At 38.1% G+C, this 27122-nt stretch overlaps 1 protein-coding gene and 1 long non-coding RNA gene across 3 annotated transcripts in view; one reads left to right on the forward strand and one right to left on the reverse strand.

The window, feature by feature from the left end:
• Positions 1-27122, reverse strand: part of Abca1 (ATP binding cassette subfamily A member 1) — a 134313-nt gene that overhangs the window by 9661 nt on the left and 97530 nt on the right. For both annotated transcript variants that reach the window (XM_021729402.3, XM_005329744.5), the window contains exons 27-44: positions 26792-26905; positions 25556-25704; positions 23751-23875; positions 22462-22560; positions 14096-14285; positions 13102-13196; positions 11938-11970; positions 10799-10904; positions 9887-9961; positions 9217-9386; positions 7524-7701; positions 5444-5559; positions 5190-5334; positions 3564-3687; positions 2411-2540; positions 2031-2151; positions 975-1037; positions 235-341 (exon numbers count right to left, since the gene is read on the reverse strand). In XM_021729402.3, the coding sequence (XP_021585077.1) occupies positions 235-341; positions 975-1037; positions 2031-2151; positions 2411-2540; positions 3564-3687; positions 5190-5334; positions 5444-5559; positions 7524-7701; positions 9217-9386; positions 9887-9961; positions 10799-10904; positions 11938-11970; positions 13102-13196; positions 14096-14285; positions 22462-22560; positions 23751-23875; positions 25556-25704; positions 26792-26905 (2140 nt within the window). The remainder of the gene's footprint in view (positions 1-234; positions 342-974; positions 1038-2030; positions 2152-2410; positions 2541-3563; positions 3688-5189; positions 5335-5443; positions 5560-7523; positions 7702-9216; positions 9387-9886; positions 9962-10798; positions 10905-11937; positions 11971-13101; positions 13197-14095; positions 14286-22461; positions 22561-23750; positions 23876-25555; positions 25705-26791; positions 26906-27122) is intronic.
• Positions 239-25562, forward strand: LOC120889860 (uncharacterized). Its single transcript, XR_005734039.2, has 3 exons — positions 239-359; positions 22080-22187; positions 25372-25562. It is a non-coding gene; the product is annotated as an uncharacterized LOC120889860 (long non-coding RNA).

Below are 27122 nucleotides of genomic sequence, written 5' to 3' on the forward strand. Positions count from 1 at the left end.
CAAGTAATTTATACTGTTAAAAGTTATGCAGTAAGACTGAAAGAAAATGTAAAGAGTAGTTATCTCCAGGTACTGAAATTATGGATAATTTTTTGTTCTTCTTTAAACTTTACTATATTTAAACATTTTTATGAAATCTAAAGGGTACTATTATAATCAAAAAATAACAATGTGTTTCTTTAAAACTAAAAAAAAAAGTCCTTGTAACAAAATACAGATCACTTCTTTTCTCACCTATTTTTGTTAAGGAAAGCATCCCCTCTGGTAACAGTGGTGTCTCCGGTTAGCATCTTGAATGTGGATGATTTCCCAGCACCATTAACTCCTAGAAGTCCAAAGCACTGAAAGAATAAGACCAGGTGAGTTGTATAATCAAACTACTAAAACTAAATTTGAACAACCCTAGAAAATAGCCAACTGAGCTTCATTTTTATATGACATCATCCTGAAACATCATTCTTAAATATCAATGACAAATCAAATATCTTTTTGGTTTAGGACATCATACAGATATTAAATATGTATTTTATAATGGGATCATTTTCAGCAAGTCTGTATTTTTAAATACCATTTGAGTTGTCAGATTAAGACAAAAGTTAATGGATGTGTGAAAAACAGTAATGAAAGCCAGTTAGTCAAATTATACCACCTTATTTGACTATAGGGCATAAAAGGACACATCAGAAATGAGAAGGAGAAAAATCTATTTTTAAAAAATCTATTTGAATTTCCTCATCCTCTGAAATAGATCACAAAAGCACATTTTGGGTGTACATGCTTTTCTTAAAATGCCCAAGATTATCCAAAATCATTCTCTTGATATAAGGGGTCCCCAATCTCTTGATGACTGATTGCTTCACACAGGCATAAGGAGAGAAGCTTTGAAAGCCACTTTCATCCTTTATAAACATGGTTGTTTGATTGGATAGATACAGTGTGAATTAACAAACACAATGCAGACAAAGTGTGTTTACCTCACCAGGAGGAATGCCAACACAAATCCTGTCAACAGCAGGCTTCCTCTTCCTCCTATATATCTGCAACAAACAAAATGTAAATTCATGAGCTTCAGTGACTCACAGCTCTTCCAAGCAACTGTGGCAGAGAGGATTATAACCCAAATACGCCATGAAATAAGACTCTATCAATAAGACTAAGTCATATATGATGTGCTAAGAGCCATTTCTCTCTCTGCCAACCAGGTGTAACTTTGAAGCTCAAAATAAAAGTGAATTTCTTTTTAATTTTTAATCTGGGTCTTTTAAAAAATATATCAGTCACTAATATCTACATATTTTTCCATGTATTGTTTATAGTTCATTTTTAATTTATTTTAAATTTTTTTTTAGTTGTAGAGGGATATAATACCTTTACTTCATTTGTTCATTTTTACATGATGCCAGGGATTGAACCCAGTTCCTCACATGTGCTAGGCAAGCACTCTTCCACTGAGTCACAACCCCAGCCTAAAATTAGATTCTACAGGATAAAATTTTGCAATCAAAGTATTTCAAATACTCTACGTGTTACAAAAAGTGAAATTTGGGATTCTGCCATCTAAGAGGGCATTGAAATAGACCCTCCTTCTGAGCAATAGAGACATGTCAGCTTTGGTGATTATAAAATTTAAAAATCAACAATTTATTCTCCATACCTCAGTTTTGAATAGATATATAATATTAGCATGTTTTTTCTTCATTTTTTATTATAGTTGTACATATTGATGGGATTTGTTGTTACATATCTGTACATGCACACAACATAACAATATAATGTTTTAATAACTAACACACAAATAAATATAAGTAAAATAAATAAATTTGAGAATAGAAATTCACATTACAAAAGTATTCTCAGTAGACTCTCTAATTAAGAAGTTTCCATGTATCTTTAAAATAAAATAAAATTGACAGTAGCTTAGTATAGATGCACATTTTGGGAAGTAAACTTTTTCATTAAGCAACTAGGGTAGTTTCCAGCACATACAACTGAAAAATTAAGCCTGTAATAGCCCCTACTCACTATCTCACCTTAGTCAACTCCTTGATTTCCAAGATATCATTCTGTCCTCCACCATCCAGAATTCTCTGTCTTTCCCGCCTTACATCTTCATCCTCATCATTCAAAGGAGGAAGCTTTGCTTTCACTGGTCTTAGAAGAAAAATTTTAAGAAAAACAACCTTTCAAACTCTTTTTAAAAACAAAATCTAGTCTCTAACGCAATCTCCTAAAACCTATTTGCCACAACTTCCAGCCTTGGCAGGGTAGGGGTTGCAGGATGCCCATAATAGGAAAATCAATTTGATTTTCTTGAGTTCAAATTCGATCCAACCATCCTTGGCAAGTGTCTCCCTGTGTCCCCTCTGTGACCCTCTACCAAGTGCTCCATGAGTTCTGAGCAAAAGCTTACCTGGGTCTGATGAAGAATCTGTACTGGATCAGAACAGTAATGAGGAAAAATACCACTCCTTCCACAGCCATGGCAAAAAGGTTTCGTCCTACCAAGTCCCAAGAGAGTGGTGACACAAAGCGATTCTCCCCTAGTAAACAAAATACAGAAATAAAGTCAGAATGAAGGTGTCAAGAACCATGCCCTTCTTCAAACATGGGGTCAAGTTCACCTATTTTCCTAGAAACACCAATGGCTATTACCAAGGAAAAGGAGAAAAAATAATGAGAGTGACTACTTTTCAAATCTGACTTGTGGGAACATACGACTACCCTGTATCAATCAGAATTTTAGAGCCAACATGTCTTACATCTGTAACTTCATGTCAGATAGCTAATATCTTTTGAATGAGATAAGCCAAAAATCCTTTTAGATTAAGGCAAACAATCCAGAATATTTTTTTAAGATCAGTATTTTAATGAATTCCAAGTTTTAGTAATAAGAAATACTAGAAAGCACATTTAAAAGATGACCATTTCAATGGCACATAATGTAACACAGTGACCCAATTAAGTCACCTGATTTTATCTAACTATTCCCTAAATTCCTTATACATCTCCTTTGTACCTCCAAGTTGAAGAAAGTCCCTCTTCTATGTCCGTCAAATAACATGGCCCATCTAACTACATTAGCCAGTAGATGAATGATAGTCATATGATGATACGAGAAATATTTTTAACCACTCTAAAGGTAGAAAGAGCTGCAGTGAATTATCTTTTTATAGATTGTGTAAAAGATAATATATGACCTCCAGGCCTGTGATTTTCCTAATAGAGTCAAAGTGTACATCTCTCCTTCTGATTCTTGTTCTGTATCTAAATCCCAACGCTGTGTTACTTTTTCAGTAATTCTGACAAACTCAAGTAGTAGCATGAGGCACTGGGTCCAAGCAAATGCCAACATTTTCCTTACTCCCAAAAATGCCCTTTCACAGATAAATGGCTATGTCACACTACACCAGAACAGCTGTACTGGCATAAACATTCAGGGGGGCAAGAAGAATATGGACATACAGTGCCCATTCATCAGTCTCTTTCCAAAACAAAAGCTAGGGCCCAAGGCCCATGTAATTGCCATCTCTTCTGAAGCCTCTAGCAGCCACTGCTCCACTCACCAAATCTTTCCAGGGCATCAGCCATTGCCTGGTTTTTCACCATATCAATGAGCCCTCGTCCCAAGCAAAAATGTGGGAAGATCAAGAACACAGACTTCAGGATATCATTGATGTTATTCAGCTTCTAAAAAGATAACAGAGAGAGAAAGTATGGATATCAATCATAGTTTAGGCTAAAAATGTATCCAAGTCTGAAATATGGGAGTAAAGAAACAATTTGATTCCCTGGGGATAAAATGAACCTTTAAATTCGGATACCAATAAATGGGAGTAGGTATTTTCCATATTTTTAAAAAACTTTGGAGTAATGCTGTGGGTATAAAGAAATGAACAAAGAATAGCAACAAGGCTATGTTTGACCAGAAGCAAATCCATAACAAAATATTTGCTTAATATTTTAAAAGCAAATTGCTTGTGTCTGGGTCAATATTTGAATTTTAGGATTTTGCTAGAATTTTATAAAACTTTTCTTAAATACATCAAAAATTATTATGACACCCAGCCAACATTGGCCACATATTCAGGGATTAAGGAAGTTACTATTTGTAAGATGCACTGTGCTGAGGCATGGGAGAGGTAAAAGCTAAGAATAAATAGTCTCTGTGGTTAGAAAGAGAAACATGGAAATAGGAAACGACTATGTAACTGGATATGTGTGGTACTAGAGGCAGAATGGAAGGCTCTGAGGGCCCAGGGAAAAAGAGAGCACATCCCAAAGGGCAGAGTAGCACATCACCTTTGAGCTAAATCTTGAAGGGCAAGGAGAATAGTACCAGGCTCTGCAAAAGAAGAAGGGCATTTCAAGCCAAGCCTACAGGATTATGCTGGGTTTAAGGGACAACTCTGCTAAAGTTACAGGGCTTTGAGAAAGGGTGTAGTGGGAAGTGGCCAGGAAAGGTTGTTCATCTATGAAACCCTTGTGTGCTGAGTTAAGGTATTTGGACAAAGGCAGTGACAACAGGAATGGAAGGAGTCTTGTTTATGAGACGTGTAACTGAAAGAACTGATGGCATGACCAGTCAAACATGTGAAATAAGCAATAGCAAAGCATCAAGAATGATTCCAAGAGAGCTGGGTTGGGCAACTGCATTGGATGGTAATGCTAGCAAGTATGACAGGGATGGCAAGAGAAACACTAGTTCTAAGGGGAAAGATGATGACATATCCAGTTCTGGGTATCTATAAGTTATTTAAATGAAGCCATCCACCAGGTATGTGAAAATGGGAGAGTAGAGTTCCAGGGAACAATCAAGGGATAAATCTGAGAGAACAATAAGACACTGAGAAAGGCAGTGGTGCACGCCTTGGGATTGAATGGCATTGCCCAGATATGGTGTCTCAAGTGGAAAGCAAAGCTGACAGAGGACTGAGCCTTTTGCAAAGTGACACTGAAATGGAAGCATAAAAGAATTTGACAGAAGAAACTGAAATGTTTGGCAGGGAAATATAAGGCACAGCAGGAGACAAAGGTACTGTGTAGACCACGGAAGGCAGTATCTGAAACAGGATGGAGTATTCAGCAGAGTCAAAGTCACAGAGAAGTAGAATAAGATCATAATTAACCACTGTCCTCTGGCACCCAGAAGTGCCCATCCCAGTAGGAGGTGCTCTTTCTACAGAACTCACATTGTTGGTAAAGAGCTCTAGCACAAAAGTGGCCACACTGCCATTGATGCCGATGAAGAGGTTCACGCTGGTGAGCACCACATAGGCTGTGCTGGGAATCTTGAACACAAAGGAGGCTGGGTACATAAGAGGTGTGATTGACCACCTGGTGAAACAAGAAGATAAATGTCCATTGGAGTCCTCTACCCTCTCTATGACATTGGGTACTATAAGCCTTACCCACTTTCAGAGTCCTCTACCCAAAAGTGCCTTACCCATATAGCAAAAGAAGAAGGGCTAGCACAGGCAGGTTGGTGGAGGACACATAGGACTTCTGCTGAAAGCAGATGAAGATGATAATGACCAATGTAGCAGGAACCACATAATTGCACTAAAAGAGAAAACAAGGAAATAAAGTTAACTCGTAAGTCAAAGATACAGCACATTCCAAGTCTTTACCATCACCAGACAAGAAAGGGCAGACAAACATATTGGAGAATAACTTTGAATTAATGAAGCCACATAAACTATTAATCAAAATACGGACAATACATTGTGACAAGCATTTTACCCTTGGTTGGTTTTATAAACTGCATGCCCTTTCTGTCTTTCTCACAACTAAGCCAAGGTGTCACGCTCAGTAAACTCACTGAACAATGGATCCTCAGTCGGAGGAATTTCAATTTCACAGGAGACAAATAAGCTTCCATTATTCTTCCCAGAGATGATTGTGTCTGTTTCATCATTAATGCTATATTATAGTTTGCCCAAGTTCAATCTCACATGTAATCTATTTGTGAGGTAAGCGCTCATAACATGAATGTCAGAATTGTTTCATCACACTGAGAATAATTTGAAAGTCTGTTCTGAAACTGCTTCAAGCATTAAAATGCAGAAATAAAGACCTGACCATAGAACAATTATGAGATTTCATAGCTGGCAGGGCAAAATACAGGCAGGGAGGTGACAGTGATTTTTGTCGGCAGTTAAAAGAATTGCAGCTTAAGGCTACTGGACTCTGCATTAGTCCTATCCTATTCAATGTGTTTATCAACAACTTAGATGAAGATATGCTGATAGCAAACTGCAGATTCTAAACCAGGTAGAGGCAGATAATATACAAGAATATAAGTGATGTCCCTGAAGGTAGGGACTCCATCTCATCTCTGAATCTCCTATGCCTGGCATAGTCAGACACAGAGTAAGCACTCAGTATATTTTAAATGAATGAAGTAATTACTGGACCAAGATAAAACAAAAACAAAACACAATGGACACTTAACTAGATGCAGTTTAAAAGGGATAAGCATAAAGTTTAAGTTCTAAAAAGTTAATTGTATTAGCATAACACAAAAGCTATCCAATTTAACAGTCATTTTTGTGAAGTAAGATTCCAGTTCACTATCTAGTTGCCAATAAGACAGTGCTCTTTCTAAAATGCAAAATAGAAGTATGGAAAAAAGATCAATTCCCTCTAGACTTGTAACCATTCAAACCATTGCCTGAATACAAGGTTAATTCTGGACCTTGCTTTTCAAAAGGGACATTAACAATATGGAGTATGGCCATGACGGGACAATCAGATCACACAGGGGCCAGTCTTAGAGTCTTGGTATAATAAGTAAAGACATCATCATCATCTCCATCATTATCATTCCCATTGTTACAGTGCTTTAGAGATGACTAAGTGTGTTCTCATATATCATCTCATCTGTGGAAGACTTTGGTTAGATGAGAGTTGTCTTTAAATATCTGAGGAGCCATCCAAAGAAGAAAGAACTAGATTTGTTCCTTATGGCTTAGAATTCATGGAATTCATAAGGAAATATAGGTCAACTTCACTTTATTATTAAATTAGAACTTCAGAATTCTTTGAAGGCTTCCATATTGGTCCAAATAGAAGCAATATATTAATTATAGCTGGTACAAAAATATATTTGCAAATGAATGAATAAGTTTATGATAAAATGTATGGAGTTTTTAAAGAACATATGGCTTTCCTAACAAGATAAAGAATATCTTGACTTTATAGGTCAACATGTATCAGAGAAGTTAAAAGTACTGGCTTGGGAGAGACTAAGGTCCTTCCATTTCTGTTTCTTTGGAAAGTCTTCAAATAGGAAATTAGGTAATAACTGTCATCAGTTAGTCAGATATTCTTTCCTGTGTGAAGTCAGCTCTGCATCCAGCACCATATTTGGAGTTATGGAAGTGTATAAGTGTCTCTCCCATTCCCTTTTTCATGCACCTTTAGAATAACTGGAACAATTCTCAGTGACAGGTGCTCTATCTTATATATGCCATTTCATGGCCCTGATGGAGATTCATACAAAGATAGTAGGCCTGTGCCCTTACCATATCCCAGACAAAATTGGAAAGCCAGTAGATGACAGGCTTCACTCCACTGATAAACTGTAGGTGCTTGGCTTTGCTGACCCGTTCCTGGATCAGGAACACAACAAAGCTGGCTGGGACAAAGGACATCGCAAAGATGACACATATGGACACAAGTACATCTACTGACGTGGTCATCCTAGAAAGAAAAAAGGCAGTGAAGATCAGAGATGTCTTTGATGCATTTATTATGGAAATACAACAAATGAGGAGACATACACACGGAGAGAGACATACATAAACACACACATCCAAAGAAAGCTCGGGAAAAACATCTGTTCACCAAATATGTTTTATTCAAGGTTAAATATGATCATTTGCAAGTTTAAAAAAATGACAATTCAAATGCAAACCTGAGCCCGGTATAATGGTGTACCCTTATGATCCCAGCAACTAGAGAGGCTGAGGCAAGAGGATCGAAAGTTCAAGATCAGCCTCAGAAATTTAGTGAGGCCCTAAACAACTTAGTAAGACCTGAGTCAAAATAAAAAGGGCTAGGGGTGTAACTAAGTGGTAAACTTCCCCTGGATTTAATTCCTGGTATTATTTTTAAAAAATCATATGCAAAGCTGATTTCACTAAGGTTAAAGAGTCCACTGCCATATGAAGCTATTAAAGGAAGTCTGGGTGTGATCTAACAATATTCAATTTTATCCATTGTTCTTTCTTAAAAATATTGTATTTGTAGATGGACACATTACCTTTATTTTTTTAATGTGGTGCTAAGGATCAAACACAGTGCCTCATATGTGATAGACAAGTGCTCTACCACTGAGCTACAACCTCAGCCCCTTGTCCATTGTTCTTAACATTGTAAGAGCAGTAAATAATAAATATCCATACACAAAAAATAATGGTATGAAACTACTCAAATAAGTTAATATTTGTTGCTCTAAGTAAGTTTTAGAACAACACAATGTAGCATATCAATCTAACACACATAACAATTCTATCAGATTCTTTTTGTAAGACACTTTACAAGCCAATTAAGAAGGTGTTGGTATAAAGATCCCTAGTGTCCATTATTGATATACTATAGGAATTAAGTAGAAACTAACTGCACCATGCTCCATTTATAGAAAGGTGATCTGACATATTGAATGTCATCTCTGGGAGCTTGGCTTGGCAATTTACATAAATGGCCTCATTTAATATCAGACATCCAGAAAGTTTACAGTCTAGATTTAAACCCAGATCTCTATAATTCCAAAGACTGTACTGGCTTTAAACTTCACACACACACACACACACACACACACACACACAAATTCAAGACAAATTCAAGTCAAACTATTTAAAGCATGTTTCACTAGGTTAAAACAGTTTTAAAACAAATGAAACTGACTTTTATGTGTTAATGGTGAATTTACTTATTTTAGGATTGTATTAAGAATTTTCAACTTGATTTATATGAATTCACCAAGTATAATGATTTTTACATATCTGTGCCATTTTCTTCTACAATTCAAAAAGGCCCTGCTGGTCAATTTGTGAAGTGATCTTTTCTGCCCAGAGTCTGGATGGACCCAGACTTACATACTGTACTTGACTGTGCAACAGCTACCCTACAAGGAGCCTTCTATCTCCCTCTCCTGCTCCAGATTTCCCCAGTACTCTCTCCTCACCCCATTCTTTTAGACACAGCCATACTTACAGAGCCACTTCTGAAAGCTGCTGCTTGGTGAGATTCAGGGGGTGATTGAAAGCAGTAATCCCATACTGGCTAGGGTTCTCTCCCTTCTGCAGGTTGGCCCGGAGAATGGCATTGTTGATGACATTCAGGAAAGAGCTGATAGCATGCCAGCCTTTGTTATTGAACCACACCTGAGATAAAACATAGCAGGTAAAAGATAATGTTCCTACTCTACTCAGAAGTAGGTACATACACACACACACACAAATCATGCACCTAAATTTTAGAAACTCAAGTCATATACCAACACAAACCACTGCAGAACATGGCAGAGTGATGATAACACAAGGATAAAACCACTGACCACGGGGCTCAGGGTTATACTGAGGACCTTGTATCTTTAATTCATATATTCCCCATAACTATTTGGAGAGAGCCATGATTATTGTCCCCATTTTACAGATTAGAAAACTAAAGGTTAAGTAATTCAAGTCAAAGTCATAGTGGTTCACCTTTAAAGTCTGGCAACAAAACAAATTCTCTAAATCACTCCACTATATGGCCTCCCTAGTGGATTTAACCATTTGCTCTTTTCTGTCATGAATACCCCTATCAATTTACTATGGCTGAAAATACTTCAGGGAACAGGATAGGTTACCAAAAAGTTAGTAAAACACAGACAGCATTTTACCTTGACATTATTTTTGGTGTCCAGTCCTGTCATGAACCTTCCCAAGTTGTTGAGAAATCGATCTGCAGAACTGTCCTGTAAACAACAGAAACCCACCTCAATTGTGATGATTCAAACAGGTAAAGGGCAACAGTCAGTCTGGAAGCTGTGGACAACAAGACACCCCTATCAAGAGCAACACCACCACTACCACGCTAAAATTAAATTTAAAGCCATTAAATGATTCCTGAGAACTAACTGACCAGAAGCCTACAGCATGAATGTTTCCATAATGCCACAGTCTTAAAAATATCTGAGAAATCCTGTGGCTTGAAGTCCCAAGACTGTTGTCTGTATAACCTGGCAATGAGAATTTCTTCCAAGTGTTTCCCTGGCATCATCCCAAGAACTACAACCACAATTTATGTGCAGATGTGTCAGACATTAGGGCCTGTGTTCCAAAGGCAGAAGTACAGACTGGACTCTAGGACTATCACTGCTATCCAGGATCACAAAATCCATGTCATATGACTCCCTCAATTCTCAGTTTAAAATGTGAAATCTGAGATACAGAGAAATGAAGTGTGTGCTCACTAGGTCCTGAAGACCACCTAGCCAACTTAAAAATGAAACTGATCCTTTTCTGTTTAGTTAGTGATTGTTTTGGAAGTCTGCTGGCCAAACTGACAAACAGTTATTCTAAGAACTTTTAAATCTCTGAATCTATTTGTGGTCTACACTTTCAGGATTTTAAATATACACCGAAAAATTCAATCCTGTCTTGTTGAAGTCACAGAATACCAGTTATGGCTCAGTAGTCAAAGATGATCTGAACTATGAGCTGCTAGCTGGTCAGATCTATCTGCCCACTATGCTCATGTCCCAGCAGCTCCAAGCCCTTTCTTCCAACATGTCTCAAGATGGATATACTACCTTGGCCAGCTTCAAGTGTTTCTTCATTTGCTTGATGGCATCATTAACTTCTTGACTTGGAGGAAGTGCTTGAGAGTTACTGACACCGAGGGAAAACCCACCATACCTAGAAGAATAGTCTGACATTAAAACCCAGTATTCCACATGTGATCACCAGTAGCAGACACCACATGAGTGTGGACAAGCCTCTTAGAGACCCATTTCTTATTCAACCAAAGTTTGATTCAGACAAGTTATACCTTGGATTCTAGCAAGCTATTAACTGGGTTGCTGCCTCGTAGGGAGGTGCTGGGTCTGATTATAGTTAGATATCTGAGACACTGAGAAAAGTAAGGTCATTTATTTCACATTCACTACAGCCTTTGTAGGCAAGCAGATGGGGTAGAAGGGTAGGTGGTGAGGGACACTGTCCCATGTGGGCCAGATGGGGATAAGAGACCTTGTATCTTTACTAGCATGAGGGCTACTCTGCTCTGCCTAGAGTTTTCAAAGATCCTGGCCCTTGGGGACAAGGCAAGGAAGAAAAGTATGAAACAGTAACAGGGAGCCTTTAAGGTCCCGTGAGGAAGTCACACCAGCCATCTCATTTCCATGATATACAAACTGGATCCAAAGATGCTTCCTTACCTCCTCACATCTTCAAGACCCAGAGGGACAAATTGATTGAAATACAGTGAAAATGCTTTTTATTTTCTCCAAGACTTTCTTGATCTTATGCCAAAGGCCTGAAAAATTGTTCTTGAGTCCCTGGGAACCCCTGGGAATCTGATTTGGGTAAAACTGCAACTAGGATAGGTATTTCCCTCTTAATGTTACTAATCCCTGGAGACTCACAAGAGATTTCTAAGTGCCCTTAAGGAAATCAGTGAACCAAATTGTTCAAAGGCCTCTGAAGTGGCAGCTGGACACTGAGTAGAAATGCTCTGGGCAGAAAATCCAAGTCTAATCTAAGCCTGTCTATACCCCACATGCTCCAAAGATTCTGCAGGGCCTTTCTCTCCTCACAGTGATGTGGCACCCAGGAGTGTGTGAGGGGCAAACAATCCTGAAACCAACAGCTTCCCTCCATCCAAAATGCCTGCATAAAAATCATTCTCCCAAGACTAGAAGCACCAGGGAAAATCTTGAGATCAACTTACCTAAACTCATTCACCCAGATCTTATTCTTTAAGCTGCAGAAATAAAAACAGAAACCAAAAATCAGTTCTAGAAAGACTGATGCTATACCTGATGATGCAAAAAGAATAAACATCTACCTGAAGACAAAAGAAAGGACCAGAAGTAATCCTATCATCAGGCTGGCACTACAGGACTGTACCAATGGAAAAAAGCTTATTCTCAACATACATTGTATTCTATCTTAAAAACTTTACATTAAGGTCATACTTGGGTTGAGCCAGTTTTAAAAACCACCTTACAAACCAAGGCATGAATTAACTAGAAGATTTTTCAATTCAAATAATACATCAGTTATACATGACATATGGAGAAGTTATGTTAATGACTCAAGGTCATTACATTTTTGAACAGCTTTATCATTTAAAGATACTGAGCTTCTAACACAGATACCTCTCTTTATCAAGCTGCTGGGAAGGGAAGCAGAACACAAATTTTCTGAGCATTAACTAAACATTTGACACTATGCCACCAGGTCCCAGAAGCTTCAAGTTTCCATAGCCACGAGCTACTATATCTTCTCAAGGTTCTCCCCATGATACCACATGAGCATCTAAGACACTTTACATATATCACTTCATTTAGTTCTCACAACAAACTTGTAGGAGCAACAGTAATATCACTTTTATATAAATTAAGACTTTTTTCCACAATACTGGAGATCGAACCAAGAGTGTCGTGCCTAGTAGGCAGGCACTCTACCATGGAGCTATATTCCCAGCCCCCAAATTAGAGTTTTAAAAGGATAACAAAGAGAAAATTTTGATTACTGTCACTCAGAGTTGTCCCCTTAACCTGGAGGTAAACCACCACCACTCCCTTTTTCAGATTAAAGTTCTGCCTGATAATGCTCCTGGTCAAACAACTAGTTAGTGGTAGAATTCAAATTTGAATGCATACTTATTTTCATTCTAGACAAGGCTGCCTCAACCTTTAAGCTAAAAACTGAATGCTCACAGTAGTACCTCTATGCATCATTTCTAGTTTGGGATGACATCCTAAACTTCCAGTAGAAACATCAAGCCATACTCTGGCAATCTCCCCACCATGTGGGTCCACTATTTGTAGGCCTTTAACTCCTCTAATCAGGGATGATAAAACACAGGCCACACTGCGTAAAGAGTCACCTTTTGGCTATGATCTGCACATACGTCTTCACCAGGTAATCCGAGATATTCCTTCCCGTCAGATTCTGAAGGATGTCTGCAGTGTTCTGTTTTCTCTGTCACGACATAAAAATCAAGCACGTGTGTCTTCTTAGATAAGAATTGGCACATAAAACATATCAAGGGCTACAGTGACACATGTTCCTCCAGTCATGCCATTATATGACTGGAGCCCTAACCACAGGGCCCAGGCATCACCCTCCACCAATCACCACCAAGATCTGGTCCATGCTGCCCTCAGTACTAGTCATGCACTTATACCACACCAAGGTTTTCCCTAGGGAATTATTTGGAATAGCTAAACAATAAGTACTGAGATGTGATTTCTCTTTACCACAAGAGATATTGGGGCACAGAATCACAAACTTTGCCTAGTGAATTCTTGTGTTCATTGGAGTTCATTGAGTGGATTAGCTACTTAGAGTGGTAACCATGACTTTTTAACATCAGCTTAAAATGCCTTATTCTCACCCTTCAACTTGGATGCTGATAAAGCAGCAGAAAGGTAGCACAAACAAGACTTCCTAAAATTGTGAGGAAGAAACAAAAAGGCTCAGATGACTGTCCTAAACTCAGAATCTCAGAAAAATTACAGTACTGGTAAGGCCCATTGAAAGTTTTCTGGTTCAGCCTCCCTAATCTAGCAGTTAAGAAGGAAGCCCAGAGAATTAAAATGGCCTTTTGGAAGGCCACCAGTTAATTTGTGGCAGAACCAGGGTTAGAAGCCACACCTACCACTCTCTTTCCTGTGACACCAACACTGTGGGACAGGCATAGATACACTGTGGTCCAAATCCCCTTCCCTCAAAACTCCCTTGCTTTTCCTTATGATAAGCATTAACCTCAAGGCTGAAATAAACTATCCGAATCTCACATCTCACTCATTCCTGCTCCCAGCAGATGCTGGCAGCTGACCCTGCATGAACTATGCAGTCTTACTCTGATGGGGACTCACCTGTGGAGGTGGCATCCCCCCTGCCCCTGGGGGACACACAGGCAGCATCTTTTTGATTTTGTCACTGCTACACTGGCAGGCAGGTGAAGGGTTCTGCATTGTCCAGTTCCCATTTTGGAAGAGGTCCATGATGGTCTGGGGAACTGGGGCAGTAGTCCACTCCTCCTCCCCTGCCAAGCAGGGTGTGTCTCTGCAAAGGAAAAGCATCAAGGGCGGGATCACTGGAGAGGGCCTGGCCTTTCCTATTGCCTTAAGAGCACAGGATCATTCTGTAACAACCACAAACATAAGCCCATCCCTCACCATTTACAAAGAATGGGCATAGCCTTGTTTGATCATCTGATCTCACAACAGCCTTGCAACACTGTTTTATAGATAAGGAAAATAGAATACAAACAGATCCTAAATGTTCATAAACTGAACTCTGTTTGATCCAGCCACCAACATTTGTTGAAACAACACACACACTGAGCATTGGCTATGAGCCAGGTGCTTTTGTGCATGTCTGTGAGTCTGCAGTGAGCAAGACAAACTCACTGTCTTCATGGCATCTGCATGCCAAAAAGGAGTTAGACAGCAAATAAATAATTTAATTTTATATGACTAAAAATAAAATAAGGGGAGAGCACATGGGAAGAAGCCTCCTCCTGAAGAAACAATATTCAGCCACAATATCAATGATGAGAGAGAACAAGCCAGGCAAAGATATGGGGGGCGGGGAGAATACTCCAAGCAGAGGCAATGAAAAGTCAGGTGGAAGACCCTGAGAAGCAGTGTTTCTGTATTTGAGGAACAACAGGAAGGCAGTGTGACTGGAATGTGATAAGCTAAGAAGAGAGATGATAAACAAGGAGAAAAGTGAGGCAGGTGCCAGAAGGAGCCTGGGAAGGGAGTCTGGATTTTATGCTCAATGTGCCGAAAATCCTGTGGAGAGTGGCAAGATCCAATCTATGTTCTAAAATGAGTAGAGAATTCAGGGGGGTGGGGCAAGTAGGGTGAGAATGCTTGGTATATGAAGAGCTAGTATAAGCATCCCAGGAGACAAAACACATGGCCTTTATTTCTGACTTGAACTCTGAATTCTTATGAAACCATCAGCAACTTCCTTGTCCTCTCAGGGCTTATATTTTCCACTGGTAAAAGTATAAAATGACTTGTTATTTCTAGTCTCTCTTCCAGTTTCAAAATTCTACAATTTAAAATAGAGCCACAGACTTCATACAATTTTCTTATATATTAAAAGAAATCAAATGAACAGCCTTTCAGATTGATCTCCCACTCTTTAAAGCCTGTTGACTAAATGGAAAAGTCAAGCCTAAAATTGGAATTTCAGTGGGGGTAGCCAGGATGGTTGCCCTTTCCCACATGCAACTTAGTTCCAGGAATCTTTGAGCATGAGAAGTTCTAAGTAATTTCTTTCTAAGGAATTTTCTGTTTTGATGGTCTATCTTTCTGGATAACTGGCCTGGAGAGGACATCAGCAACTACAAATCTGATCAGTACTGCAACAACTGTAGAAGAGAAGACACAGGAACAAGAAGCCACCACTGTCTTTACCACATGATCTCCTGACTTGCTTTCCCCTTAACTCAAAGAGTCGTTTGCATATGATCACTGAATTTATTTGCCTACTCTTTAAAAAAGATTCTGTAGGAAAGTAGGGTAAAAATATGCAATGGACAGTAGGCCTGGGTCCATTCCACCATCCGCAGACACCCCCCAGAACTCAGGCTCTGGCACAGGACCACCTCTTCAGACCAACAGAACACCATGGGAAAACTGGGGCAGTTCTGACCTAGATCCACCCACATCAACATATGTGGGACAGGCACAGAGTAGGTCCAAGTTCACCACCCCCACACACACACCTGGATGCCCAAGCCTAACCCACTTCGATCTTGAGACACTGCAGACATCGACATAGCCTTCCTCACACAGTAGCCCCTACCTTTTGACAATAGTCAGGGCCTAGAAGCAGCTGCATCTCAGAGCAAGCATCCCAAAGAACAGTGTAAGGCCCATCCTTTCAGCCCCATCTCTATAAGACATTGCATCCATCTTGGGGCATCCCCACTATTATCTCATGTTACCTCTGCTATTGCTGCCACCACCTTTAGTTGCAGTAGCATACAATGAGGGACACCAGCAGGGTCTGGAAGCCCAACATCAAGGTGAGGTACAGACAATCTACACAGGTACTATAAGAATATAGGGTAGAAACTGTAATATCTCAGATCCACACTGCAAGAAAGGAAGAAACATAGATAAATGGCCTGGAAAGGACATGAGTAACTACAAATCTGATCAGTACTGCAGCAACATGAAAAAAAAAAGGGGAGGAAAGTGCCATAAACAAACCAGGATACTACAATAACATAACCCATGGACAGTGAAGTTGATGAAATGTCAGAGAAGGAGTTCAGAAGGTTCATAATTAAAATGATCTGTGAATTAAAGAATGACTTAAGTGAGCGAATACAGTCAAAAATTGATCACTCCAAAAAAGAGATAAGAGCACAAATACTTCAAGAAAGAGATAGAGACTCTGAAAAAAAAACAATCAGAAATCCTTGAAATGAAGGAAACAATAAACCAAATCAAAAACTCAATGGAAAGTATAACCAACAAACTAGATCGCTTGGAAGAAAGAATGTCAGATAATAAAGACAAAGTATACAATCTGGAAAATAAAGTTGACCACACAATGAAGATAGTAAGAAACCATGAACAGAACATGCAAGAATTTTGGTATGGTATCCCATAATTCTTGCTATCCATCAAAAGACTTAATCTAAGAGTTATTGGGATAGAGGAAGGTACAGAGTTTCAAACCAATGGAATGCACAAAATCTTCAATGAGATAATATCAGAAAATTTCCCAAGCATGAAGAATGAATTGGAAAACCAAATAAAGAGGCTTATTGGACACCAAATTTACAAAATTACAACAGATCTACACCAAGGCACATTATAGCATACCGAATAAGGATAGAATATCTTAAAGGCTGCAAGAGAGAAGAATCAGATCATGTATACAAAGGAGACCAATTCATATCTCAGCAGATTTTTCAACCTAGACCCTCAAAGCCAGGAGATCATGGAACAACATATACCAAGCTCTAAAAGAAAATGGATGCCAACCAAGAATCTTATATACAGCAAAATTAAACTTTATTTTTCAAAATTAACCTTTAGTTTTATTTCATGAAATAAAAATCTTCCATGATAAACAAAAGTTAAAAGAATTCACAACTAGAAAGCCTACATTACAGAACATCCTTGGCAAAATATTCCATGAAGAGGAAATGAAAAACAATGATGAAAATCAGCAGAGGGAGGGATTACACTAAAGGAAAAACTCATCCGAGGAGAAACCACATCAAGTTAAATACCAAAAATTTAAAAATGGCTGGGAATACAAAGCATGCCTCAATAATAACCCTGTATGTTAATGGCCTAAACTCACGGATCAAAAGATATAAACTAGCAGACCCAACAATATGCTGCCTCCAAGAGACTCATCTCATAGGAAAAAACATCCACAGACTGAAGGTGAAAGGTTGGGAAAAATCATACCCCTCACATGGAATGCAGAAACAATCAGGGGATTCCATCCTCATATTAAATAAAGTAGACTTCAAGCTAAAGTAAACCAAAAGGGATACAGAAGGACACTACATACTGCTCAAGGAAACCATACATCAACAAGACATAACCAGTATAAATATATGTGCTCCAAACAATGGAGTATCTACATTCATCAAACAAACTCTTCTCAAGTTCAAGAATCAAATATACCACAACACAATAATTTTGGGTGACTTTAACACACCTCTTTCACCACTGGATAGATCTTTCAAACAAAAGCTTAACAAAGAAACTATAGAACTCAAAAACACAATCAATAACTTAGACTTAAAGGTCATATATAGAATATTTCATCCTTCAACAAGAGAATACACTTTATTCTCAGCAGCACATGGATCCTTTTCTAAAATAGAACATATATTATACCACAAAGCAACCCTTAGCAAATATAAAAAAATATATTACCCTGCATTCTATCAGATCATAATGGAATGAAATTAGAAATCAATGTAAGAAATAAAATCCACTCCAAAACCTGGAGACTAAATAATATGCTACTGAAGGTAAAATGGGTTGCAGAAGACATTAATGAGGAGATTAAAAAAAATTTAGAGATGAATAAGAACATGGACACAAGATATCAAAATCTCTGGGACACTATGAAGGCAGTTCTAAGAGGAAAGTTCACTGCATGGAGTTCATTTCTTAAAAGAAGGAAAAGTCAAGAGGTAAATGACTTTACATCTCAAAGTCCTAGAAAAAAAAGAACAAAGGTATTCCAAAAGCATAGAAGACAGGAAATAATTAAAGTCAGAGCTGAAATCAATGAAATTGAAACAAAAGAAACAATTGAAAAAAATGCAAAACAAAAGTTGGTTCTTTGAAAACATAAATAAAATTGACAGACCCTTAGCCATGCAACAAAGAGAAGAAGAGAAAAAACTCAAATTACTAACATACGTGACGAAAAAGGAAATATCATGAATGACACTACAGAATTACAGAAGATAATTAGAAATTATTTTGAAAACTTGTACTCCAATAAAATAGAAAATATCGAAGGCATCAACAAATTTCTAGAGTCATATGATTTTACCAAATTGAATCAGGATGATAGACACATTTAAACAGATCAATTTCAAGCGACAAAAATAGAAAACGCCATCAGAAGCCTACCAACCAAGAAAAGCCCAGGACCAGATGAATACAGCCGAGTTCTACAAGACCTTTAAAGAAGAACTAACACCAATACTCGTCAATTTTTTTCAGGAAATAGAAGAAGAGGGACCACTTCCAAACACATTCTATGAGGCCAATATCATACTGACTCCAAAACCAGGCAAAGACACATCAGAAAAAGAAAACTTCAGATCAAAATCTCTAATGAACATAGGTGCAAAAATTCTCAGTAAAATTCTGGCAAATTGAATACAAAAACATATCAAAAAGATAGTACACCGTGATCAAATGGGGTTCATCCCAGGGATGCAAGGTTGGTTCAACATACAAAAATCAATAAATGCAGTTCATCACATCAAGAGACTTAAAGATAAGAGCCATATGATCATATAATAGATGCAGAAATAATAGATGCAGCATAATAGATGCAGAAAAAGCATTCAATAAAATATAGCATGCCTTCTTGTTCAAAACACTAGAAAAACTAGGGATAACAGAAACATGCCTCAACATCGTAAAAGCTATCAGACCAACATCATTCTAAATGGAGAAAAATTGAAAGCATTCCTTCTAAAAACTGGAACAAGACAGGGATGCCCTCTTTCAACACGTCTATTTAACATAGTGATTGAAACACTAGCCAGAGCAATTAGACAGATGAAAGAAATTAAAGGGATACATATAGGAAAAGAAGAACTTAAATTAGGATTATTTGCTGACGATATGATTCTATACCTAGGAAACCCAAAAAGCTCCACCAGAAGACTTCTAGAACTAGTAAATGAATTCAGCAAAGTAGCAGGATATAAAATCAACAACCATAAATCAAAGGAACTTCTATGTATCATTAACAAATCCTCTGAAAGGGAAACAAGGAAAACTACCCCATTTATAATAGCACCAAAAAATAAAATAAAATACTTGGGAATCAACTTAACAAAAGAGATGAAAGACCTCTACAATGAAAACTACAGAACGCTAAAGAAAGAAATTAGAGAAGACCTTAAGAGATGGGAAGATCTACCTTATTCTTGGATAGGCAGAATTAATATTGTCAAAATGACCATACTACCAAAAGCACTATACATATTTAATGCAATCAAAATCCCAATGACATTCCTCATAGAAATAGAAAAAGCAGTCATGAAATTCATCTGGAAAAATAATAGACCCAGAATAGCTAAAGCAACCCTTAGCAGGAAGAGTGAGGTAGGTAGCATCACTATACCAGACCTTAAACTATACTACAGAGCAATAATAATAAAAAGAACTTGGTATTGGTACCAAAATAGACTTGTAGACCAATGATACAGAATAGAGGACACAGAAACTAACTCACATAATTATAGTTATATTTGACAAAGGTGCCAAAAATGTACATCAGAGAAAAGATAGCCTCTTCAACAAGTGGTGCTGGGAAAACTGGAAATCCATATGCAACAAATGAAATTAAACCTCTATCTCTCACGATGCACAAAACTCAAAGTGTATGGGGGCGGGGTAGGGTTGTGGCTCAGTGGCAGAGCGCTCGCCTAGCACTCACAAGGCATGCGAAGCCCTGGGGGTTCAATCCTCAGCACCACATATAAATAAATAAATAAATGTAGTAAAAAAAGAAAAAAAAAACTCAAAGTGGATCAAGGACCTAGGAATTAAACCAAGAGACACTGCATCTATTAGAAGAAAAAGTAGGCCCAAATCTCCGTCGTGTCAGATTAGGGCCCAACTTCCTCAATAAGACTCCTATAGTGCAAGAACTAATATCAACAATCTATAAATGGAATAGATTCAAACTAAAAAGTTTCTTTTCAGCAAAAGAAACAATCAATGAGGTAAATAGAGAGCCTATTAATTGGGAACAAATTCTTACCACACGCACGTCAGATAGAGCACTAATCTCTAGAATAAAGAACTCAAAAATCTTAACACCAAAAAACCAAATAACCCAATCAATAAATGGGCCAAGAAACCAAACAGACACTTCTCAGAAGAGGATATACAATAAATCAACAAATATATGAAAAAATTTTTAACATCTCTAGCAATTAGTGAAATGCAAATCAAAACTAAGATTTTATCTCACTCCAGTCAGAATGGCAACTATTAAGAATACAAACAACAGTAAGTGTTGGCAAGGATGTGGGGAAAAAGACACACTCATACATTGCTGGTGGGGCTGCAAATTGGTGCAGCCAATATGGAAAGCAGTATGGAGAATCCTTGGAAAACTGGGAATGGAATCACCATTTGGCCCAGCTCTCTCACTCCTTGGTCTCCACCCAAAGTACTTAAAAACAGCATACTACAAGGACACAGCCACATCAATGTTCATAGCAGCACAATTCACAATAGCTAAACTGTGGAACCAATCTAGATGCCCTTCAGTAGATGAATAGATATAGAATGTGGTATATATACATAATGGAATATTATTCAGCATTCAGCATTAAAAGAGAAAATAAATCATTGCATTTGCAGGTAAATGGATGAAGCTGGAGAATATAATGCTAAGTGACATTAGCCAATCCCAAAAAAACAAAGGCCAAATGATTTCTCTGATTTAAGGATGCTGATTCATAATATGCGGGGGGGGGGCAGGGTGCAATGGGAGGATTAAATAAACTCTATAGATAGGGCAAAGGGGAAAAGGGGAGGGAGGAGAAAGGAGGGAACAGAGGGGTAGGAAAGATGGTGGAATGCGATGGTCATCATTACCCTAAGTAAATGTAAGAAGACACGAAGGATGTGACTCTACTTTGTATACAACCAGAGATATGAAAAATTGTACTCTATATGTGTAATATAAATTGTAATGCATTCTGTTGTCATATGTAACAAATCAAAATTTAAAATAAAATAAATACTGCTTCCTATTAAAAGACACTAAAAATCTTGGATAAATATCTGGTTCCAGATCTAAGGCAGGAAATAAGAAGTAAACCTAATACATTAAGGTCAAATATTCCTGAATGTTCAAGTACTGACACTGGTTTAAAGGGACACAGGAGCTAACCTGAAAGGGTTCCCATTTGCTTAATATGGGACTATATGAGTATCAAGGAAAGACATAACAACTGTGATTATTTGGTACATAACAAATATACACTCATTACACTGAAAGTTGTTTAATAAAAGAATGAAGCATTATCCCGAAGAAAAAATATGCAATGGAACAAGAAAGTGTCCCCTCTTAGAAAAATCTATTTTATCTTTTCAGGTTGTTAAGATGAAGAAGCTGATGAGCAAAATTGCAAATTATATACAATGGCAGCCTATTGTTGCACTAAAATACAGGAGTTGGGGGCAGAAGTGAGAAAAGCATTTAGTAAGTATAAAGTGCTATTTAAATTAAATATTAATGTTCTAAAGAAGTAAACAAATGTCTTCAATGATTTCCTTTGCAGGATGTTAGAAGTCTCTCTAAATGTTCCTAGATGGGTCTGATTAGGTTATTATATTCACTTTTTAAAAATAAAAAGTGATTCAAAAGACAAATAATAGTGGTTACAATGTGGCATGCAATTGATAAGTGCAGTATATCAGAAATCAAACCAGATGGCAGGCATGAGAAGACAGCTTATGGCAAAAGTGACACTCACGGGATTGGGTTTCCTTCCATACACCGGGTCCCAAAACCAGGGTCTTTGGTGAGGGCATTCAAGAGTTGCTGGGTACCAGTGTCCTCAGGAGCATCATTACTGTGAGTACATGGGAAGCAACCATCTCAGTAATTCATTTAAACCAGGAACAGGGAGAAAGGAAAGTTTTCTAAATTAAATACTCTATTAAGTACTTCCTGGATTCCAGGCTCTTAAAAGCAAAATGAATAAAACACAGAAACTAGGTATGAGGATCTTGGACTCTGGCCATATATTCAGCATCTGGGTAGTATACAGTACCCCAAACTGGAATATGTATGAAGATGTGTGTACCTGTGTGTACCTATGCACACATATACACACATTTACATATATATTGTAATTTGAAGTAATGAGACTCATTAAGGTTCAGTATTTCAAAATTACTTTCACAATTATCCATTTGGCCCAGATAACCAGTATTTTCCAGGAAGGTCAGGCAGATTTTATTGACTGTGTGCACAACTCGAAAGTACAAAAAATAATAGGCACAGGTCACAAACACATGCCATATTTTATAGCTATAGGCAATACAAGGTCAACAGCTAGGAAGGGAAAAAGGCAAGTAAACCTGAATTAAGAAGAAAGCATAGTTTGGAGAAAAAGAGACAAATTCATATGTTTGGTATATGTTATTTTCATTTTAAAACCTCTTCTATATATCACTTATATATCTCTCCTATCTAGACACCTATAAATCCCAGAAAACCTTTGCCAAACAATATCCAGAAATTCCTTTGTCCTTTTATTTCATGCATAGGATTACTATGGTGTAGAAAGTATTTTTGCCAAACATTAACATTAGCTAAAACCATAAATTTAAAGAGTAGGTAATAATTACATGAATTATACTATGTAGAAAATAAGAATGTGAAGCTTCTGTTTTGACATTGTATGGAAGCCCTATGACTAGATAACAAAATTAAAACATGACTCTAAAAATACAAATATTTTATAACAATTTTAGATTTTATCAAGGGCATATCATCTAAAATATTCAGGGTTGTCCTGACACTCGTAGCATAAGGAGAAGGGGTGAAATGTCCAAGAGAGGACTAGCTGCTAAGTCAAGGGTAGCTCACTGTTGTTCTTCGAATGCAGTAGTAGCTTACACAGGGATCTGAGCCACAGCTGGTAAAACCCCTTCCACTGTGCAATTCTTGACTCTGTTCTTTTGACGCTCAGCACAGTGATCACCCTTGATCTACTTGAACCCTCCTCTTCCCTGGGCCCAGAAGACAAACACGTACCTGACAAACGTATACTGCTCATTGTACATCCAGGGCTGAAGTTCCAGGCTAGGGTACTTGCCAAAGGGTGGCACAATCAAGCTGAACACCAGGGCAATGCAGACAAACACAGCTGGCAGGACAATCTGTAACCAGGCAATGGAGGGGGCAAGGGGATGGCAGGAAAAGATAAGGTTAGAAAGAAGTCCAAGGAGCAAATCCCTGCAAGTCCAGCCAGGTTCCCAGACCAGGCAGCACAGGAAGAAGGGTGACAGGGCCCATGGCTGGCCCAAGGCCTTGTGGGCAGAGTGAAAGCAATAGATCCTGAACACTAAACATCTTCCCTCCAGGACTTTCTAGAATCTGGCAGCACAACGCCAGAGTCTCTAGTCACCTGGCAGAAGCACTAGGCTAGGAACTTCACAGAGTAAAGAGCAACCCCATGTTAGGGTGACTCAGAATGCTGGGTCCTGCATTTCTTCCCCTGAAGACTGAGAAAGACCACACTAGGCCATGAGCGCAGTTCAGCTCAGAAGAAAACTGAGTGAACAAGCTCTGGACTAGGAGCCAGAAGTCCTGAATCCTGGGTATGACACTACTACAAGTGTACCCACATGACATCACCACTGTAGGGCCTCAGTATTCTCATTAAAATCTGAGGACTGAGAAGAGATCAGATCCCATAATCCTGAAACCAGTTCTTAAAAGCAGTGACTCTAATCACAAGCAATAGCAGCCATTGTCTGCCATGATCACCTCTCAAAGCATCAATACGCAACTCCTTCTTGAAACTCCTCAAACTTTCTACAAACCTACTTTGAAAACAATGACTCATACACATTTTACAAGTAAACTCAAAGGTCTTTCCATTTATTGCTGAGAAACTTATCCTTTAAAAATTTAAAGATTCATATTGACTCTGGCTCTTGGGCTTCAATGCAGAAAATTATCATTAAGTGAGCAATTCTACTGGAAAGTACTCTAATGATAATTATCTTAATTATCATTACTACCCTATGTTGTTATTTATGGTGTTACTATCATTGGCAGTATCCAAAAACTCGGTTATTAAAGATCAGAGAGTCAAGTTACTTGCTCATGGTCACAAAGCCAGCTAATAACACAACCAGACTTCAAATCCAGGTCTGTATGTCCCAAACTCATACTCTTAGTATCATACATACAGTCTGTAAGGAAGACTCTCTATAAACTTTTCTCCACATTTCTTAATTTTTACAGAGTGAAATAATTTTAACTCTTCTAACTAAGCAAGTGAGCATACAAACTCTGACTTGAAGGCAGTAGTATAAGTCTTTTCTCTTTGCCAGTTACATTCTGATCTCTCTGGGTATCTTTTTATCATTTGAGTTAAACATCAACTTAGAGAAAAATCATGTTTCTAATAAGTGCATATGTCAAGTGCATCTGAGCATAACATCACTGATGTTATGATAGCTGAATTTACCTAACAGTTTTTCTAAACTCTGACCCTTTTTATGTTGTTCTCTAAAACAAAAGACATACACACATACACACATACATACCCCTAAACCTAAGCATCAGACTCCATTCTAAGCATTTATTCATGTTTATCCTCAGGATAACATGGTGTCATAGGCACATTATTATCTCTATTTTTCAGGTGAGGAGACTGAGGCCTGGAGAAGTCATTTGCTGGCAGACATACAACTGGTAAGAAATAGAACTGGGATGGAAATACAGATAATCTAGAGCCAATATCTATATCTTGACTGCAGCAGCATTCTGCTTTCACTGGTCAGAGAGTGTGCAGCCCACCCATGAAGCCAGAAACCAGCATATTTCACCTGAGCGAAGAATCCTTTTCTACTCCGTCTGGCGATCAGCAGCCTCTTCCACAAAAGAGCCACAAACTGTTGCTGTGTGAGTTTCCAGCCCTTCACCTGATAGGAGCCTTTACCATCCATCCCGCTGAGCAGGTCTGTCTCCCTGGATTCTGCAAGAAGCCAACACTGAAGGTCACCTATTATGTTAGGTGTTTTTGACCTGATGTATTCCTTCTTCTAAGATCTTCAGAAACCATTTGGAGGCTTGTGTTTGAAACTGAAAGTATCTCACAGAGGTAAAGGGTTTTCATGACACCTCTATATTCAAGAAAAACTAATGACTCAACATGTCCAATAGGAGCAATTTCTGTCTTTCAGTCCTCGTCTGGTGAGTACAGAGAATGAAGGTGCCTTGAGACTACTGCAGAGATGTTCACACATTCCTACCTGGGTGTTATCATCATTGATGATATGATGTTACCCATCATTCAGATGAGTGGAGACACTGCTGATTTCTTACAGATTATTCTATGGAACAGGCCATGTATGCAGATGAACACACTTGAGAACACACAATGGCAGTCTCTAATCTTTTATATTTTTGGTAAAAAATGGACACATTTGAAATGATCTAAGTACTAACAATGCATGAAGTCAGGGAGAACACAAGAGCCACATGCTCATGTGACCATGGACTGGGACAGTGAGAAAATTCTCTGTTCATAAAAATCATGTAGAAATTCTTGTCTGAAATTAATGATTCCTAACAGAGACACTCTGACATCAAATTTTTTTGATTTCTTACCTCTCCTTTTCATTTCAAACACACAAGGACACAGTCATCCAAAATACCTACATCTAAGGGCACATTAACTGAAAGCAAATTACCCTCCCTGACTTTCTCAAAAGCATTCATCCATTCAATAAATACTTATTCAACAACTAAAACACTTAATGTATGCAAGAAACTTGAACCCTACAGAAAAGACAATAAAAGAGCAGTCCTTTTTTAATATGTGCATCTTAAGATCTCAGCTAACTGAAGGAACAATGAGGATGGGCTCTTTCATGTTTGACCTAAACACATGCACAAAGCTGGAAAAAGACAAGCGGCTTTTCTCATTTTTCCACTTCCTTCTGGACCCTCCAGGGAATCTATCATCTTGTTCATCAAAAAAAAAAAAAAAAACAGCTGAGAAGAACATAAAGGAGAAATTCTTCTTCAAATAATAGAACCTAGATCTTGCCCAAACGAACCTGGGTCTATGTCAGAATCATTGGGATCAATAGCATCATCTTCAGTAAATGGGCGAAGGCAGCTCTGCTTGTCTCCAAAGGCCCGTCGGTTTCGTCTTGCTGGCAAGGTTCCATCTGAAGGCAAAAGGAAAGAATCCCTCATTTTACTTTATTTGAAACAAAACAAACCTTCTCTACCTGTAGCAAACATATACTCTAAAAATGGGATTGTATTAGAACAATGTAAAGGGAAAAAAATCAAAATAAAAAATAAAAAGAACAATATGAAAAGAAAAGTACAACACTGGTGAGTGAAGTTTGCCTGCCCAAGACTCTAGCCAGACTGTATAAT

Source organism: Ictidomys tridecemlineatus, chromosome 4 (assembly GCF_052094955.1).
Source record: "Ictidomys tridecemlineatus isolate mIctTri1 chromosome 4, mIctTri1.hap1, whole genome shotgun sequence".
In the NCBI taxonomy this organism is placed as follows: Eukaryota; Metazoa; Chordata; class Mammalia; order Rodentia; family Sciuridae; genus Ictidomys; species Ictidomys tridecemlineatus.